Raw genomic sequence first — 20868 nt, 5'->3', positions numbered from 1 at the left:
AAGTCATAGCATAAGTGTGCTCTGATGGTGAGCATGTTGGAATCTGGAAACATTTTTTTTCTTCTTAAAGAAAACTCCATTGAACTCAGCACTGTTTCAATGTCTCTTGCCACCTTGAAGTCCCCGTCAGGATAAAGAGTGGGGTATAAATAAATATATAATTACAATGGTGATGTGTAAAATATATTGAACTTTAAACAAAAGAACTTCTGCCTGTTGCCCCAGACAGCATGGCCAATGGTCAGAGCTGATGACAGCTGCAATCTAGGTGATACCAGGTTGATGAAGGCTGCTCTAAGAGAACAGGAATGACTCAAATTCAGTCCATCAAGCTCAGTGCTGTCTAGACTCGCTGGCATTGAGCTTTTCTAGAATTTCAGGCAGGGAGTCTCTCCCAGGCCAACCCCTAGCTAGAGATCAAACCTGGGACCCTCTGCATACAAAGTAAGTGGTCTACACTTACAGAGTTACATCTCTTTCCCATGGGCTGCAACAGCAAGAAAAAGAGGCATCCGTCATCTAACAGCAGGTCTCACCTACCTGCAGTATAGTTGCCTATAGGAGACACAAATCTGAAAACTGTTCCAAGCAGATGGGAAGAAAACGTGTTGAGGCAAGTGAAGAGGGAGAGTTGTGGTTGCTATCCAAACAGCCCACTGTCTTGGCTGCTGAACATGTTATCCTGCAAAGAAAAATACATTCATTCTAAAGGTGTTACCATTTCTCTTTTAATAGCCAGTGGGATGTTTTGTGCTTGACAACGTGCTAGTTCTCTCTGTGTTGCATTTTAGTCCGTTAAATGGTTTAATTTTATTTAGACATTACTATTTTTCACTTAGTGATGTATGGAAGTGAGAGCTGGACCATAAAGAAGGCTGATCGCCGAAGAATTGATGCTTTTGAATTATGGTGCTGGAGGAGACTCTTGAGAGTCCCATGGACTGCAAGAAGATCAAACCTCTCCATTCTGAAGGAAATCAGCCCTGAGTGCTCACTGGAAGGACAGATTGTGAAGCTGAGGCTCCAGTACTTTGGCCACCTCATGAGAAGAGAAGACTCCCTGGAGAAGACCCTGATGTTGGGAAAGATGGAGGGCACAAGGAGAAGGGGGCGACAGAGGACGAGATGGTTGGATAGTGTTTTCGAGGTTACCAGCATGAGTCTGACCAAGCTGCGGGGGGCAGTGGAGGACAGGAGTGCCTGGCGTTCTCTGGTCCATGGGGTCACGAAGAGTCGGACACGACTAAACGACTAAACAACAACAAATTTTTCACTTATTTTTTGTAGACTAAAGGGCTCTATGTTACCTCCTTTCTGGCTAGGCTTTAAAGTGCTTCTCAGCCTGGTTTTTCTGTTTTCCACACAGAATAACCTTTACTTGTTTGTCCCCATGTGCTACAGTTCCTTAGTACAGTGGTACCTCGGGTTAAGAACTTAATTCGTTCTGGAGGTCTGTTCTTAACCTGAAACTGTTCTTAACCTGAAGTACCACTTTAGCTCATGGAGCTTCCTGCCGCTGCCGTGTGATTTCTGTTCTCATCCTGAAGCAAAGTTCTTAACCCGAGGTAATATTTCTGGGTTAGCGGAGTCTGTAACCTGAAGCATAAGTAACCCGAGGTACCACTGTACTAAGCTTCTCATTTCTGAAGTTTTTATTCAATCTCATGGCTAGAAAATCACCAACAAGACATCAAACCGAACCCAAAGGGGTACTTCCGGAAGACCTGTTTATTGAGGATTCATTCTGATTTGTTTGCATCGAGCTCAGATGACATTGTGTCGAAGCCAGTATTATCCCACACTTTCCAGTGCATTTCCCTATGACTTTCTTTATTGCAAAATAAAGAAACTAGGTTTTAGGGAACCAGGTTTGTTGCACAAGACCTTCCAATTCAGCTATAATTGTGCAACCTGAATTTGTCCATATGTGATTTAATTCTACCCAGATATAGAGACAGTCCGCAAGTGCCCATAGATTCACTTGCACTTTCTTTTTCTCTGTTCTTTTTAGCTTACCCTAGCTGCTGCACAATTTGTTTGGAGGGCAATTATTACGTTTGTTGAAATATGCAGCATCTGGAAGGATCGTCTTTTAGCAGAGCAAGCTTTTTATGTTAGGAAGTTAGATGTTATGAAATAAGCTGCAATAAGGAGGAAAATCCACAGATAAGTGGATTTGCAAATGATCCTGAATATTATTGCTCATCCAACATTGTTAATGCTGGGAGACCTTCATTATAAATGTGTGGATGTTTTGTCAAGCACTGAATTGGGCTGAGTGAATTTATGTTTCAGACAAATGCTCATTCCTTAGAGATTGCTGAACTTTCTCCCATGTGTTTCGCGGAGAAAGGATAGCCTAGCAAAGGGCTTTCCCCATGAGGAGAGCTGTCTCTCATCTGTTGAATAAATATCTGCCTAAGGAAAGATATCCATCTCACAGTGGAATATCCCTGTTTTTTTAGTTCAGTTTGTCAATGCAAACCTGTCTAATATTTTGCTTTTGACCTATGCTACAAAACCATGAGAAAAACTAAGTTGAGATCTGTTCCAGGTTGGGTGGCAATTACTCATAAAGCATGTCAGAAAAATTCTTTTTTACCTTCAACAATATTTCATTTTGGGCCTTCTCAGTAGTGGCGCCAGCCCTGTGGAACGCCCTCCCACCAGATGTCAAAGAGGTAAACAACTACCTGACATTTAGAAAACATCTGAAGGCAGCCCTGTTCAGGGAAGTTTTTAATGTGTGACATTTTGATGTATTTTTAATCTTTGTTGGAAGCAGCCCAGAGTGGCTGGGGAAACCCAGCCAGATGGGCGGAGTACAAATAATAAATTATTATTATTATTATTATTATTATTATTATTATTATTATTATACAGTGGTACCTTGGGTTACATACGCTTCAGGTTACAGACTCTGCTAACCCAGAAATAGTACCTCGGGTTAAGAACTTTGCTTCAGAAGAAGAAGAGTTTGGAATTGATATCCCGCTTTATCACTACCCAAAGGAGTCTCAAAGCGGCTAACATTCTCCTTTTCCCTTCCTCCCCCACAACAAACACTCTGTGAGGTGAGTGGGGCTGAGAGACTTCAGAGAAGTGTGACTAGCCCAAGGTCACCCAGCAGCTGCATCGTGCTCCTGCGGCACGGCAGCAGCAGGAGGCCCCATTAGCTAAAGTGGTGCTTCAGCTTAAGAACGGACCTCCAGAACAAATTAAGTACGTAACCAGAGGTACTACTGTAGTACAATCTCCCTCACAAATAAACATATGTAACACAAATGGCACATCTGTTACATGCAATAGAAATGTCTGACAGGTAGGAAAGGTCACTGTATATTCCACACTAATTCTTAATATTAAAAAATAGCTAGCCTTTGCCATGATGAGCTCATCTGCCGTTCTATAGACAAACTGAATTCTGCAGACATGCAAACAGAGGAACATGGTATGTAGTTTCCCCCACCATTTAAGTGAATTATTATTTCTGTACAATAATCTGTAAACTCTCTCCCCGCCCCCAGCATTTGGTATGTGTAAATTTTCAATTAATTTACTGGATGTGCAGTGTAATCCTCTGCATGGTTACTCAGAAGTAAATCCCACTGCGTATAGTGGGGCATAGCCTCAAGTAAGAGTGCATAAGTTTGCCAACTTGCCTGAGTAAGCCCCACTAAACATTGTGGGTCTCACTTCCAAATAGCTGTTCTCAGACGGGCACTGACCTCAGGCATGACATGACCTACTGCAAGGCCAAGATCTGAATGAAGGTAGGGCAGGGCTTGGATGTTTCTTCATACTGAGCATCAGACTAGCAGCCTATCTTGTTGTTGTTGTTGTTGTTGTTGTTGTTGTTTAGTCGTGTCCGACTCTTCGTGACCCCATGGACCAGAGCACGCCAGGCACTCCTGTCTTCCACTGCCTCCCGCAGTTTGGTCAAACTCATGTTAGTAGCTTTGAGAACACTGTCCAGCCATCTCGTCCTCTGTCGTCCCCTTCTCCTTGTGCCCTCCATCTTTCCCAACATCAGGGTCCTTTCCAGGGAGTCTTCTCTTCTCATGAGGTGGCCAAAGTACTGGAGCCTCAGCTTCACAATCTGTCCTTCCAGTGAGCAGCCTATCTAGCAGCAGCATATGCATCCCTGCTGATTGCCCTGCCCTCACTAGAGGGTGCCTTTCAGTTAAAGGGCCCTAACACGCCATCACTTTCCTACTGCAACAGAGCACAGGAGACTTGTGATGGGGTCCTCTGAGTCTGAGAACAGCAACACCGCATGCATAGGCTGGGGCACAGGCAACCCAATGGCTCATTGGGTTGATGTACTTCTAGGGTTTCCTCCTTCTGTTTCAGTGCCCTTGTCCTCCTCAGCAATCCAGCTCTAGGGACATTACAGTAACCAAGCTTAATCCCCATTAATAAGACCCTCGTACATTCCTGGAATGCTTTGACTTTCAGATCGCTGAAGTGTAACACTACATCTGTTTTTTTCTAATGATTTGTTAATCTGAACAGTTTGAAAGTCCCTGTCCTGGTATGGCAAAGAATAATAATAAAAAAGGTGCAGCCCAGGTTTGGACTCAAATTAAGATTTGATTTCACTACTCCCCACCCACTCAGTGTGATACTAACAATTCTGTTTGTAATAGCGTGCCTCTTTCTTGACCAACTCTTAATAGAGGTTTCTTGACTGTAATGTGCACGTGTTTTTAAAAGAGGTCGAGAAAATGCGATCGGCATTTGTAGGATTGGTTTGCATATAAATCCGCTCTAGCATGCAATTTGCAAGGAGAGGCGTATAGTTAATTTGCAACAGAAAAAAAGAGATTTTTAATTCAGTTTGCCACATCATTTAAAATATATATGAGGGTACATTGGAAGCAGACAACTATTTTTTGGAGTTCAAAGGGACTTGTCTGTGAAAGAGCAGCTCTTAAGATAAGCCACATCTGGCATACTGACCTCGTTTCGCCATCAGAACTAATAGACGGATACAGGCTTTGATCTTTTTCATGTAACAATGGCTCATTTAAAAGAATCCCATTTTTGTTTATAATTCCATGCTTACTAAACGTAATTAAATCTCTTTTGCACTCCTTTAGGCTAACATTAACCTTATCGTGTCCCATGGACCTGAAGAACTTTCCAATGGATGTACAAACATGTACGATGCAGCTAGAGAGCTGTAAGTAATCAGATGCCGTGTGTGTGTGTGTGTGTGTCCATGTATGATTGCACTGCTTGAAATGTCAGCATTTAATGTCACTTTTATGCTGCTACAACCTCATGTTCTCTTACACTATGCTGCTGGCGCGTCTTTTCTGCTGACACAGAACTCTGCAATAACTGCTGCTGCTTCCATCTAACCAGGTTTAAATTGTCCCTCTCACATTTTAATCATGCTTGTTAGATAGCCTAAGCACTAAGGGTATTTTCAGACCACAGAGCCCAATGCGCTAGCTCCTGACCTTGGGAGTTTTTCCCTTCCCCTCTCCCCAAATGAGGGAGTGTTCCAAACTCTGCTGAGCCATTTGTCCTTACCTCTAGACACATTTGTTTACTCATAAGTTGTGGGCCCTCTGTATATATTTTGGAAAGCTGTGTGTGCGCCATGCACTTGGACACCTCTTAAAATATTGTAACCAAATTTTGCATGGTGGTTCCTGAGATCGAGGGGCAGGATTTTGTCTATATTTGGATACAATTGGATGCCATTTGGAATCAATATGGTAAACTAACTAAACCTTTCAAAACTTCATTGATTTTAACCACTACACCAATTTTTTGGTTTCTTAGAATTATAGAGCAACACAGGGTACAAGGCTGCTAGAATTATAGATTCCCTCAAACATGGTCTTATCATAGATATCTTTGTGTGTTTCCCTTATTTATACTGCAGGTGTACAGTCATTGTTATCATGTCACTCTTTGTGAGAAAAGTAGTGATTATAGTGCTATTTAAGAGTTAATTTAGTGTATCTGCCATTGATGTTTTCCCACTGAAAACCAAGAGTGCTTTTACTGCCATAATTTGTCTCTCTTGCCTTTAGACTGTGCTACTCCGATATTATCTAATCAAAGATAATTTGTTTATTTTAGTTGGCTACACTATGAATGACCTGATATTTGAGTGGATGAGTGATGGTCCAGTGCAGGTAGCAGAAGGCTTAACTCTGCCACAGTTTATTTTGAAAGAAGAAAAAGAACTTGGCTATTGCACAAAACATTACAATACTGGTGAGCATTTGCTTACTGTTTTAACAGTTAACTTCTGCAGATGACAAGAAATGGGGTTAGAGGGGTAAAATATAAGCTGGGTGTGGAAGGGCGAGAAACGCATTTTATACAGCCTTCCCCAAGTTGCTGTCCCCAAGGTTTTGGACTATGACTCCCATCAGCCCCAGCCAGCATGGCCAATGGCCAGAGACCATTAGAGTTGTAGTCCAAGACATCTGAAGAGCATACGAGGATCTTCTTCCAACAGTATATGTATGCATTTCTCTGTAGCTACTATGAATTCCGGTTCTTTACTATTTCATTATGTGGACTACATTGCACCCCAAAGGGTCAGAAAACAAAGAGGTTGTTTTTAAATTTGAACCAGGAAATACATTTTAAGGGGAAATGCCACTCAATTGCAATGCCTGGAAAGTTCATTTTAAAAAGTAGTTCTTGATCAAATTAATCGTGTCCAAATAGGAGCTTATTCCTCTTATACAAAATGAACTAGCTCAGTTCAAGTTCATCCCTGACAACATTTTATCAGCATTCAGAATGCTTCCAAGCTGCTGTGCTCAAAAGTAAATAAGAGGCAGCACACAAGTATTAAGTAGTCTGACAGACAGAATGTCAACAGGTGGAAGTGTTCACCAAAATTGTATTTCCATACTCAAAAAAGTTTACTCTATTTAATTTGTGCCAGTCACATGGCACAAGCCATCGTGTGCTTTGTTCCCGTACTTCTACTGAAAGCTGTTGGAAGAAAGCAATTCTCTTCAGTTGAGAAGATAATTGAATTACCTCACATTCCTTCCTTCTGATTGTTTTACCACAGTGATTAAGTGACTAAGCACCATTAACTACAGCTGTGCCTCCGTATCAGCCTAATAAACCTTAGAAAGATGCCATCACGTTTTGCTTTCTAAGTTTCATTATAAATGTTCAGTTCACATATCTCTTTTTTAAAATAAAAAATAAAAAGCTAAGAACCCAGGTCTCCTGCTGAGTTTGGGATAGGGAACAGACAAGAAGAAGAACTAGAACTCATTCAAAGTTCTACTCTAAAATTAATTTTTAATTCAGTTTTTGTACACCCTGCAATTGGGGAAACTACTTTCAGGTGTAGTTCATAAATTTTTGGACTAGTTCGGTGAACTAGTTCACTCCAAGCATTGCTGAATTTGGAATGCAGCCAAGTATTATGTTCGAAGTCGGGTTACTAATTACAAGCATTGGTGACTTCGATAATTTCCATTGTCAAAGATATAATCCACTGTCCGGTTTTTAAAAGGAGCTTGTTTATTTGATACAGCAACTCCCATTGCTGAAAACATCAGGCCAAATGCCCCAATTCAAGTATTTCATATCTGATTGTTCAGGAATAAAAAATTGTTTGCCGTTTGAAAACACGAATAAAACTACAAAAGCCCTCATTATACAGTAATAAAACTATATATAGACTATCCAGAAAAAACAATGTGTATCCCCACCCTCCATGGAAAAAATGTGTTACAGTAAATTGCGTCAAGTGATATAAAATGTCAAGTGAGCATCTTGAAGTCAGCTCCACCAACATAGGGTGCCAGCCACAAGAATTTGTACTGTATTTTGAAGTCCTTGGTGAAAGAACGAAGGAAGGAATAATATTAGACATTTCAAAACTCCCTGTGCCTAAGGCAGTTAATTTATGCTCATAATAAAAGAAGATTAAAATGTACAAAAATGATTTATAAAAGCAATTTCATGTTCTAGGAAAATTTACATGCATTGAAGTAAAGTTTCATTTGGAGCGTCAGATGGGATATTATTTAATCCAGATGTACATTCCTAGCCTGCTGATCGTCATTTTGTCCTGGGTTTCTTTTTGGATCAACATGGATGCTGCTCCAGCCAGAGTTGCCTTGGGCATCACCACAGTCCTGACAATGACCACTCAGAGTTCAGGCTCCAGAGCTTCTCTTCCAAAAGTAAGAATTCTCTGCTTAACCCATTCGCTAATGGAAAGCAGTGAATGCTATCTTCGCTATCATCTTTTGTGTCATGCTCCTTAATTTTTCTCACGCATTTTAATTGCCAGATGGCCTAATTCTCCATATGCTCTGCCCTGGTGAAATCTTTGGATTTGGTCCGTTTTACTCTGAGAGGGGGCTTCTGTGTGTGCAAGAGTGTGATAGTTAAAATACGTAATGCAACATATGGAAGGAACAGGATAAGGTCATGATTCCTCTTGGGAGGCCATATGCTGGGGGTGACAGGAACGCTAGTCCAACATGAGGAGACAGAATCATTGGGATTGCATGGGCAGATTTGGGCCAATGAAAGTGTTCAATGGTTGCAACCACACAATGCAAAAGTGAATTCTCTGATTGCGTTCTTGTCCTCTGTTTACTAATTTACATCTCCTGAAACCTTCCTTACAGCTCTACGTATATTGGGTTGATTATGCTTTTTAAAATGTTTCCATTGGATTCCTAAGCATGTTTAAATGGAAGGAAACATGACTGATTTGAATGTGACTTATGCTGTTACAAACACGTTTAGGATCATGGTGCACTTATATTTAGGAAAACCTCCTCCTTTGAGTAAGGGGAGTTTTGTTGCTGCTCCCTTGTCCTTCCAGCTACAAAAACAAAAATGAACAGGGTTTTCCATCAATTGCACATGCAGAGCCTATGAACAAGCAGCTTATATGTATGTAGGCTCTGTTCACACCTTCAGCTGAGCATGATGGGGTTGCTACTTCCCACATAAAAGCAGTCGAATGATTCCACACAGCTTGGTCATCTTTCAAGGCCATGCTCTGCAATGACTCACATTTAATTATATTTGAAGATGGTGTAGTCTGCTGAAATGGGATATTTTGCTGAAACTTTGAAAATTGCACAGATTTTGTTGATGTTGCTCTTCTGGTGGTAAAAACGAAACACCACTGAAAAATCTGCTGATTCATCACTGTTGGCTCAACTGAGTGGCTTGCTTTGCAGAAGACGTGGTTTTACATGCAGATTGTAAGGAATGAAATGTTCCATGGAGAATACTTCTATATTTTCTTCACAAATGTATGTGACATTTTATATCTGGAAAACAATTTAGAAAACATGAAACTGCTTTATTCCTGGTGAGACTATTGGTTCTTCTAGCCTTGTATTTTTCAGTCAGCCTGGCAATAGCTTCCAAGCAACCATTTCCCCAATCCTTTTAGGCGGAGAGACTATTTAAAACTGGAGACCCTTTTAAGTGAACAGGGAACCTCCTGCATGTGCTCTGACATTCAGCTATGACCCCTCCTCAATTTAGATGAGTGTTGGCAGATGGCTAATTTTATCCTCCATCTGAATGTGGCTGTTTTAGTTCGGCCAAGCTTTAATTGGCATTTTCCTTTGGTTTAATGTTCAGCATTCTTTGCTTACAATTCCCCATGGCTCTGGCCTTACTACCGGGCAGAGTCCCCATCTACACTATACCAGTTTAAACAGCTATGGTGTCCCCCAAAGAATACTGGGAACTGCCGTTTGTTAAGGGTGCTGAGTGTTGTTTGTTACATTTCCCAGGGAAATGTATGGAGCAGATAGGACCAGAATTAGGCAGCTTCCTGAAATGACTGGGGTGTGGAGCTGCAACTCCTAAGTATTTACTCCTAAGCTGGCCTCTTGTCTCCAGATGGAAGACACTGTCAAATCGCCAGTGTTGAACTTAGAGTCTCCTGGCAGTCCAGTTGGATTCTATATGTTGAATGAGAGGGTGCCATATTGTCCTTTGCCACGGGCAGAAAAATGTCTTGGCCTGGCTTTATGATGGATTGCTTGTAGATGCCTTCTGGTGAGTAAAGGAATATTATGTTCAAGGTGTGATAGCTGGATGCAACTGAAGAAGGGCCCACAAGAAGGGTGAATGTAATCATTTAAATACGGGATTTGATACTTGTAATGATCTGACTCATAATTATTTCCCAGAGTCAATGCCTCAGTACTCAGGTTAGGCCCCATTCAATTCAACAGCAGCCCCACTTTGTGAAGCAAGGGATTGGACACAATGGTGTTGTAATGGTTCTAGGGGTTGCTCGTGCGTAAGCAGGTACCTATCTCCCCGGCTGGGTGCAAACACCTGGCTGGGTTGCCAAAGTGAACCTTTTTCTGTCCGGACAGCCACTCACCCGTGGCTGACTCAATCGCTGGCAGAATCCGTGAGTGGGCGTTTCTTAAACTTCTTCCAGCAAAGAAGTTCTTTGACGCCTAGTCTCCGCCTACCCTCTCTGCGCGGAAGCCTTCTGCACAGGGAGGGCGTGGGCAATGGAGGACCCCAACTCTCCCCGCTGGTCCCAGGCAAGGAGTCATGAGACCGCCTCTCCACTTCCCCCAGCTGCCCCCCTTCTCCACTGGTGCTACGCTGATTCTCTTCCCCAGAAGATGGGCTGCTCCTCCCGATCCCTGGACGCTCTCTGGAATCCCTCTGGCTTTTGCTCTCCCCCTCCAGTACTGATGGCAGTTCCCTGACAGGTGTATTGAGGGTGGACCTCAAACCAGACAGCGGACCTTCTTTACTGATTATATGATGGATTTAATAGACCTACAACTAGACGCTATGACTTGCTTTACTTAATATGATTGCTAGCGGAATTACCTTTGACTGACAGCAGTGTGAAAAGTTTGAAGGTGCTGTTTTGAGACATTTTCCTGTTATATGAGCCAGTGAAGACAAATAAATAAATATGGTAATTCTAGGAAAAAAGAAGAATGATTTTTAAAAGAATAATTTGTAACGGTGGAGGGGACATTCTCATTACATGAAAAGGATTATCGAAACCTCTAAATCTGGACTTGTTGAGTTGAAGAACATTAAACCGTATCTTTGGGGGCCTGCCATGATTATTTATTTCACAGCTACTGCTCTTCTTCATGTCAGATTCCCTGATGCTAATGCTGTTCTGTTCTGAAGACATCGAGATTGCTTCTCTCAAGATGGATTGCTGTATGCAGTCAAATGTGGCTCTCTATAATACGCTTCCAAAACATTTTACCTACACTTTTAGAGTTACCTGAGATGTGCAATTCTGTAACTGAGTTGGGCAACCAAACTACAACCAGTTTGCAAATGTTCACAGATAGTCAATGTCCTTTTCTTAGTAAAAAACATAGGAGGTCAGGTCATTGGTCCATCTAGCTCTTCACTGTCCACTCTGACTGGCAGCTGCTCTCCAGGATTTACACTCCCAGTCCTACTTGGAGAATGTTGCAGATAACCCAGGATCTGATGCATGCAAAGCTACAGCCCTTCTCTTATTTTGTATTAAAGTTTTGTTTTTACTGTGCTAAGTTTAATACAACAAGGATTGTACAGGTTCGATACAACTAGCATTGGCTTCAGTGGGAGAAGAATAAATTCTTCCTGTCCCAGCCAGGGCTTAGAAAGTGTACTGGGTCATCTACCATTCTCACACCCCACTTAAGATTGCTTTGTTAGTTTGTAACCTTAAAGATCTTACATAATATACAAAGATTTTGAGATTTTTATATCTATATGTTTCCATCTATATAATTAAACACGAGATGCCAAGGCTTTGTGTCTGGTTTCCATGGAAATGCACCGACAGCAACAGGTGTGCTGCATAATTATAGGCATTGGTTTTTAGCCTGAGAAAACACTAATCCACAAAATGCTATAAAATATACTCTATAGCATGTGTAACCATCCTTCTGTGCATGTTCAACTCATTGGGGAGAGTGTTGAAACATCCAATATTGGGACTTCTCGGAAAAACCCCCCAAAGAATTTGTTGTAAAGCCTGATGTTTAAAAGCGACAATAGAATTGGTATCTCAAAAAATGGTAGTGCAAACTCCTTTTCCCATTCATGCATGAATACTACTGTGGTTGGTTTGCTTTTTGCTGGGCCTGAAACAGGCTTTACCTCTCAGTGGCCTAGTTTGCATGCGATGATGAATGCCACAGTGAATGATTTACCATGAACACACAGATATTGCCCACTAATATGTGAGATAAACAAACCACAATTCTTGGCTTATCATAACACCCGAACCAGAGACCATAGTTTATGCAAATCACAATCAGTAAGCCAATAACAAGCCTTAGCTATATTGAGATAATATCCAACCAGGTATTGTGGTTTGTTTCTGCCACGCATAGTAAAGAGAGAGCAAAGTGGATGAGATTGGCACATTCATGGAAATCCATTCACTATGGTTTGCCATGGTGTGTAAACCTCACCCCAAGCAAATCAGAACAAATGCTCAGTAAAGATCAGGAATCATCTAACCTTTGTGTAAGCTTTGTGCAAGCAAATCAGGATGAATGCCCACTTTTAAAAAATGGTCTGGAGGTGCCCTGAATCACTTCCAAGCTCTTGACATATTGCCCCTTATGACTGCTGGACAGGGATCAAGGAGAATTTTGATGCAGTTCACATTTAAAGGCCAGCCTACCAGATCTGCACTTTCTGAAACAATACAAAATTTCAAAATTTGCATTCCCCTGAATTTTGCAAAGCGCCTCTCCAACCAAGTGATGTGTACAACAATTCATATGCTAGGGCAAAGTGCTAAAAATATGAATATATTAGTGGAAATAACATGCAAAAATGTGTTGCGTTAGGGAGAAATGCTTTGCAAAAATTGCATGGAAGAAATATATATATTCGTAGAAATGTTGGTGAATTTTCATGAGGACTTAAAAAAAAAAATCATGAACAGGTGTGGCATTGTGGAAAGGTGGACTTCAGACTGGAAAAGAGAGAAACTGAAATGGATTTTATCAGGGTACCCTGGGCTGGACTGGGCTGAACAAAACACAAGTTTACCTCTTGCTGACTCCCTCATCTCTGATTTTGTTTCATTTTTGTAATTCAACAAGTGGGACACTTGGAGGTTACATTGAAACATACATGGGAATGATGCATATTTGGGGATTGTCACCACTTTTGTTCCTTTGTTGGGTGGTTACCTAAGCAGTTATTTGAATAATGATCCAAATATATACCAAGGGATGAACAACCTCTCAGTGGGAACCTATTTTTAATGCACAGTGTGACACAAGTAACATGGAACTCTCCCCCCAACCTGCCCACCCAGTTGTCCTTATTCCACGTCATAAAGGCTTTTTAAGGCTCTAGAAAGAATATTTGGATTTCACAAAAGATCAGCAATTGCACTGTTATAAATACCTATAAATTTTTCAATCTCGTGTTTGAAAGTCTGGATTCTATCGTGTAATTGCATTCGCTTGCTGGGACTGGCTGCTGTGAGCAGACTGCCAGTGACTGCACACATTCACGAAGATTTGATGTTTAGGTCATTCTTTAGCACTGCTATTGTGTCCTCTTTGATGATGGTTCCCTTTTCTCTATATGTATCATTTTGATAACTGGAACCATTTAGGCCTGCTTAAACATATTGATGCTTTTGTTCACTTTGAGGAGTAGGCACCTGAACAGGGCAGGTTTTGGTATCTATTCAGTACGCAGTACAAAGCAAACACTTGCTCCGCTTGTGATTTACAAACTGTTCTTTGCCAACTATTGTTACCTGAAGTGTCAGCATTTATTTTGGATTAAGGAGCTTTTGAATAAGACAATGGTTTCCATGCAGACTGTAGCAGCAGTGTGCCAAAATAAAAAGAGGTTTGCATTCTGCACAACACAACATACAGAAATAGCTCAATTGCATTACATACACACACGAAAAAGTATTGTGCTAGAGTCTGAATAAACCCTTTTGTAGACTTGCTCAAAATCTTTGTTCCTTTGTTTCAAAAATAAAAGGCTAGTGGCTATCGTCTTATGTGTTCACTACATCTCTATCAACAAATTTAGCATTCACCCATCATAACTATTTTGTTGTTGTTGTTGTTGTTGTTCCTATTGTTCCAACTCCCTGCTTTCTTAGTCATGTCAGCTGGTAACCTAGGAAGATTTTAACCAAGACTGAAGCCCAAGTACAGGAATGCACCTTCAGCAGAGGTCTGTTCCACTAATTACTTGTACGATCTTGTCAGATGAATTATGAATTACGGTCAATTTACTGCTTAGATTTAGTTGTCATCCAAACAGCTCTGACTGAAGGCAAGGTAAAAGGTAAAGGTACCCCTGCCCGTACGGGCCAGTCTTGACAGACTCTAGGGTTGTGCGCTCATCTCACTCTATAGGCCGGGAGCCAGCGCTGTCCGCAGACACTTCCGGGTCACATGGCCAGCGTGACAAGCTGCATCTGGCGAGTCAGCGCAGCACACGGAACGCCGTTTACCTTCCCGCTGGTAAGCGGTCCCTATTTATCTACTTGCACCCGAGGGTGCTTTCGAACTGCTAGGTTGGCAGGCACTGGGACCGACGACGGGAGCGCACCCCGCCGCGGGGATTCGAACCGCTGACCATGCGATCGGCAAGTCCTAGGTGCTGAGGTTTTACCCACAGCGCCACCCGCGTCCCATGTGAAGGCAAGGTACGCTCTGTCTAAAAGCTCTGTCTATTTTAGAGTTCTTTGAGAGCTTCACTAAGCATGAAGATAGGGGTGACCCAGAAGACACTGTGTACTTGAGCTTTCAAATACATTCCTGATGAAGCTTAGCAGTCAGCAGGTAGACCTGCTTTTGGATCAGTTACTGGTTAAAGAACGCAAAACAGAGAAAGTAGGAGTGAATGAATGGTTCTCACAAGCTTGGTTCTCACAAGCTTGGTTCTACGAGCTTGGGGTCCCCAAGGATCTGAATTGGGTCAAGTGCTTTTTAACTTGGTCCAGAGCAGGGATGGGGAACTTGTGGCCCTCTAGCTCTCATCAGCCACAACCACCATGGCCATTGGTCAGAATGGGGGAATGGGCATTGAAATGACAAATGCATTCAAGGGTGACATGATGCACTTTGAAGCAGGAAGCCCTGACCTCACATGCACACTGATGGGGTCTGAACTGACAGTGGTGTACCAAGAAAGAGATCTTGGGGTTGTTTTGGAGAGGTCAATGAAAATGTCAGTTCATTGTGTGACAGTTGCAGGGGGTCAGGAAAGTGAACTGTATGCTAGAGACCATTAGGAAAGTAGTTGAAAATAAAACAGCCAATGATTATGAATATAGCTGGGACCGAGAAGCTTTTTCAGTCAATCCCAGCCCTTTTGCATCTGGCCACAGCCCAATTTCTTTGATGCCTTTAGCAAGTCAGACTCAAGGGGAACAGCAAAGCCCCTAACTGGCGCCCTGAATAAGCCTGTAGAATCTAAAAACATCTCCTCACAATAGCTTCCTATCTGGTTCCTATTTTGGTTCAAGCAACTGTATGCCTTGTTGTGTTGTTACATATATTTTGTAGGATAGTTAAGTATGGAAACAAGAAATATTGTCTTTTGCTTATTTCTGGAGCGCTGAAATAGCGCTCCTGAAATCTGCTGGTTTCCATTTTATATCATAGACTTGCTTTCCCTTTCTTCCTATCTAGCGAGAGACAAGAGCAATATATTACTGTTGTGTTGATAGTGGTAGCCTATTTATCATGACTTTGGTGGCATATCTTTGGGGAGAAAGATATTCATGTTTCTCTAGGATGACTGGGGCAAAGACAGATGCTTTATAATTTTAGCAAGGCCGCAAAAAACTCTCTGTGTGAAAAGCCTGCCTGAGCAGTACCAGCAGTGGAGCAAATTGGTTAATGTAAAATTTCCCAAACATGGCTCTAAGAGTTGATTAGCTTCACAGTTTCCATACATTAATGAGGCTTCCGTAAAAGCTGTTCACAGTTTAGACGATTTGCCCTGAGCACTTTTCTCATTTAAAGGCATGGAGCGGGTGTAATGAACTATATAGCAGGTTCATTTGGTCAGCCTCATTCAATATTTGGATTATTAGATAGCCATCTTGCAGATATGCTTGCGCCTCAATTAAAAAATGACAGCTGTACCTGTCAAATATATGTGGATGTAAACTGAACCAGGTCACTGAAAGGGGGGTATAGCTCTTGAATGCTTTGCTTCTAGAAGGTCTCAGGTTCAATCACTAGCATCTCAAGTTTAAAAAAGGTATCTGAGGCAGAGGGTAGGCCAGGTTGGGTACTGTCTGAGGGGTTTGGTGTAGGAAATTGCAGTCAAACCTAACTATGCGTAAGTGCTACTTAGTGCATGAAGGGGTTAAGACAAGCAAGGTCTGTTCCTAGACTCAGCTAGGTCACCCATTACCTCCATGAGGGAGGAGGTGAAGCTTCTTCTCTTCCTTTACTCACTGTCTCCCATCATGTAACTGACCAGGACAGACATGTCTGAACTTACTCCAAGTTCATGTTTAAAACTATTAGTGCTTTACCCCCTAGAAAATTAGGTGCTGGTACTCACCATGAGGGACGCGGGTGGCAGTGTGGGTTAAACCACAGAGCCTAGGACTTGCCGATCAGAAGGTTGGCGGTTTGAATCCCCGCAACTGGGTGAGCTCCCGTTGCTTGGTCCCTGCTCCTGCCAACCTAGCAGTTTCAAAGCACGTCAAAGTGCAAGTAGATAAATAGGTACCACTATGGTGGGAAGGTAAACGACGTTTCCGTGCACTGCTCTGGTTTGCCAGAAGCGGCTTAGTCATGCTGGCCACATGACCTGGAAGCTGTATGCTGGCGAGATGAGCACCGCAACCCCAGATTCGGCCACAACTGGACCTAATGGTCAGGGGTCCCTTTACCTTTACCTTTTACTCACCATGATGTTGAAGTTTTTAATCTGTGATATTTTAGTGTATTTTTGGTTTTTATGGAAGCCGCCCAGAGTGGCTGGGGAAACCCAGCCAGATGGGCGGGGTACAAATAATAAATTATTATTATTATTATTATTATTACAGTAAGTGCCACACTTTTTAACAATGAAAACAGGTGCTGGTACTGCGTACCCTTGAGTACCCCCTTTTAAAAAAAACCACTGGAAACTATATAGTGTACTTTGCATCCAAGAGTAATCTACCTGTGTTCTCCTTGCTGCTGCATGGAACAAGGCATGATTCAGACCTTTGGATTTAGTAAGTAAAGCTTTTTAAATTTATTTAAGAGTGTGTGGTCTGCTCACTGCTAGATGGATTGAGAGAAGGTGACAGGAGCTTTAAAGCAGACTAAGTGCGATATGCAAAAGATATTCCACACTGTACTACTGCTTAAATCTGAGAGTGTTTTTAACTCTGCTGGGGGCTTTCTCCTGCTGGAGAATGTGAAAAGCCCTGCATTTTGAATTTAGGTGCCCAGTCAATTCTTTTGTTAATTACCTACACATGGGTCTGACCTCGATCCCTCCACACTCAGAAGGGCCCCACACTGGTCTGATCAGTCCACACTGCTAAAGTTCCCAGGATATTTTTTTGGTAGGGAGGATGTTCTTTAAATGTGCTTTCAATGTATGGTGTATATACACCCCAAATTTCTAAGTCTCCAACCCCTGCAGATAGGTCTAAGGTTGCCAACTTTTTTGTTATAAGAAGGTAGCTTTGTTCCTGTGCCTTTAACAGTAACCCGACATGCTGGCATTTAGCAGAATGAAACTTTCCCAGGATTTTAACACCATTGTAGGAAATGCTTGTGTTGCTAAATTTTCAGGAGCTTTAGAAGAAAAATGACTGAGACCTTCAGACACTTATACAAATGATGTTTACACATTAGGACAAAACAAACTCAGATTATTCCTTTGCTAAGAAGAAGAAGAAGAAGAAGAAGAAGAAGAAGAAGAAGAAGAAGAAGAAGAAGCAGCAACATGAAAATGGAATTCTAAGTTTAAACATGTGCAAGAAAATAGAGCATTGGCACTTTTTCCCCCACACAAGAAACACAGCAAAGGGGTGGGGGAATCACACTGAGGCATGGATGACAGAAGGATATGTAATGAGCCATTAAATTATAATAATTAAAATCAATTATCTCACCAGCTAAATACAGTCATATTTATTGTTGCGTGTACTTTCTCGTACAGTGGGGGAAAAACAAAAACAAAAAAATCAAGGATATGCTTGCAGTTTTTTCAGGAGACTTACAACTGAGGCAGGAGAGAGTTCCTCACATTTGTGTTGCTTTTCTTCTTCATCCCGCCCTCCTTTTGTTTACAGTTTTTTAAAGCCAGAAGCTTTATTTGCAGTGCTTGCAAATAAGTTATGAGGCAAGCACTCAAGATACAAACTTGTGTTTTGTACTGACAAACAGCAAGGTCAAAATGGGTATGCAATTTTGATAAGAGCTTTCTCTTTCTTTTGTCACTGGATATTCTCAGATCCAAAGGCAAGAATGAAGCTGAGATCAGCTTTGTGAAACTGGGCCAAGAACTCCTCAAACATAAAGTACCAGCCCATTTTATCTTTGCTTATTTTTGAAGTACGGATGGGTAAGGAATTAAAGAAGATAGCATTAAGTGTGAGAGAGAGAGAGAGAGGGAGGGAGCAATGGAGTGGCGCTGTTTCTCAATGGATAATTAACAAGGCTTTTGATTGGTATTGTCATGTGGCTCTGAGACATGTTCAAATGCAAATGCTGTTCGTGTAGTATGAATAAATTCCCGTTATAAGACAAACACTGGCATGTCTGCCATGTCACTTCTCTTGTTTGGTGTATTAGTGTACACTGGAAAGCAAAACATTGAAAAACAGTATATGTAGGAAGAGGTGGTGTTGGGTATTGTACCATCAAGAAGTTGCTGACTTCTCCCATGGAATGATTGTTCTGGCCATGGATGCTATGAGGGTGGTAGCATTCATCCATTGGGGGGCATGCACAGCAAAGGGAAAGGAAGGAATTTCACTGGGAAGGACAGCAGGCCAGAAATTCATGTCAGTTGGAGGGGTTGGCAAGAGAAAGGACTGTCCCAGCTAGAGCTGATGAGCCGTTTTTGTCTCCCCCTCTGGATGTGTGGATGTGTGTGAAAGTGGATGTGTGTGAAAGAGTCATAAGTAGAGGGAGAGATCACGGCCTCTGAAGCTATGGCAGAGCGATTGGGACATCACCAAGAACATGTCTTGTTGGCGTTGAAACATTTCCAGTGGCTTCCTGTTGGTTTCCAGATACAATACAAATTCTGCTTCTGAGATTTTAAAGGCCTTCATAGCTTAGAGCCCAGGTTTCTAAAGGAGCTCCTGGTCCCTGCAAAAAGCTGCCCAGCTCTTATGATCTGGTAGTGTTAATGTTACCTGAGGTCAGGAGATCTATGACGCTCCAGAGGGCTTTCTCGGGGAGGTGGTGAAACACTCTTCCCCTCCTGAAGTGCCTGCTTTGTCTGTTTTTCAGTGACAACCTATGAACAGGCTTTCTGAATATTTGGGGAGATATAGTGGTGGATATGTAAGGTGATAGGTTTTAATTGTGCTTTATGGTTTATGTCGTCTTTTATATTGGAACAATTTAACCTGGGGCCACTTGTGATGAGGGGCAGAATATACATTATACAAATAAAATAAGAGCCTAATAAGAGCCCTGTTAAATCCAGGCAAATATGAAACATTTAGTAATGATTCCCATAAACACTGTTGTTATGATAATCTATTTGGGACGCAGGTGGCGCTGTGGGTTAAAGCCTCAGCGCCTAGGACTTGCCGATCAAAAGGTCGGCGGTTCGAATCCCTGCGGCGGGGTGCGCTCCCGCTGCTCGGTCCCAGCGCCTGCCAACCTAGCAGTTCGAAAGCACCTCCGGGTGCAAGTAGATAAATAGGGACCGCTTACCAGCGGGAAGGTAAACGGCGTTTCCGTGTGCGGCTCTGGCTCGCCAGAGCAGCGATGTCACGCTGGCCACGTGACCCGGAAGTGTCTCCGGACAGCGCTGGCCCCTGGCCTCTTAAGTGAGATGGGCGCACAACCCCAGAGTCTGTCAAGACTGGCCCGTACGGGCAGGGGTACCTTTACCTTTACCTTTATGATAATCTAATCCTAATCATTCAGGGTTCATTTTAGCTATTATATAGGATAGTCAGAACCTAGCTCCATGTAGGGACACTTGCATGTGTGCAGGTGCTCCTCATTAAAAGCGCATCAAGAGTCAAGGATGGGGCTTTTTACAATCTATAACTGAAGCAAGTAAAAATCCCGTTTTTAAAGGGATGCATCCTGTCCAATATACCACAGACTAATCATACAGAACAGGTTCTTGATATTTCCTTTGTTCTCTATTTTTCCATATCAATATTATTGCATTTCTAAAGCCATGCATCATCAGGAGTTTAGGTGTTGCTGCAGCTGGTTTGTTTTTCTTAAATGTATTTAACAGTTTAGGAGACAAGGTGCTACATTTGCTTTATCTAGTACTGATTCTCAAAAGGTGGAAAATTCAGTAACTGGAGTAGACGTTAAACCTCATTTAACAAATAGACATGCAGTGAGCCGTTTCAAGCAATAGTTTGCTGTTCTGGGAAGTTTGCCAAGAAAAGCATTAAAATCCCTCTCTTTTCACAAGGCAGTCCTAGGTATGTCCAGGTAAGGGTGTATGGGATTGCAGCCTTAGTGCATAGGTTTAGGGAACCCCACTACTACATTTGGCTTGGTGTTAACATCTAAGAGACTATCTTCTCCATCAGTAAGTCTTGGGATAGTTCAGTTGGTAGAGCATGAGACTCTTAATTTCAGGATCATGGGTTTGTTAGCCTCACATTGGGCAAAAAGATTCCAGCATTGCAGGGAGTTTGACTAGGTTACCTTTGTGGTCCTTTCCAAGTCTATG

The 20868-nt window shown here is 42.2% G+C and overlaps 1 protein-coding gene across 13 annotated transcripts in view; it reads left to right on the top strand.

Moving 5' to 3' along the window:
* GLRA2 (glycine receptor alpha 2) overlaps positions 1-20868 on the top strand; it is a 115414-nt gene that overhangs the window by 49578 nt on the left and 44968 nt on the right. For 12 of the 13 annotated variants that reach the window (XM_079972792.1, XM_079972788.1, XM_079972787.1 and 9 more), the window contains 3 exons: positions 5103-5185; positions 6100-6237; positions 7972-8186. In XM_079972792.1, the coding sequence (XP_079828918.1) occupies positions 5103-5185; positions 6100-6237; positions 7972-8186 (436 nt within the window). The remainder of the gene's footprint in view (positions 1-5102; positions 5186-6099; positions 6238-7971; positions 8187-20868) is intronic. The other variant, XM_079972796.1, reaches the window with a different exon arrangement.

This window comes from Podarcis cretensis, assembly GCF_951804945.1.
Source record: "Podarcis cretensis genome assembly, chromosome: 4".
NCBI classification, from domain to species: Eukaryota; Metazoa; Chordata; class Lepidosauria; order Squamata; family Lacertidae; genus Podarcis; species Podarcis cretensis.
This window is presented reverse-complemented; position numbering and strand designations above follow the sequence as displayed.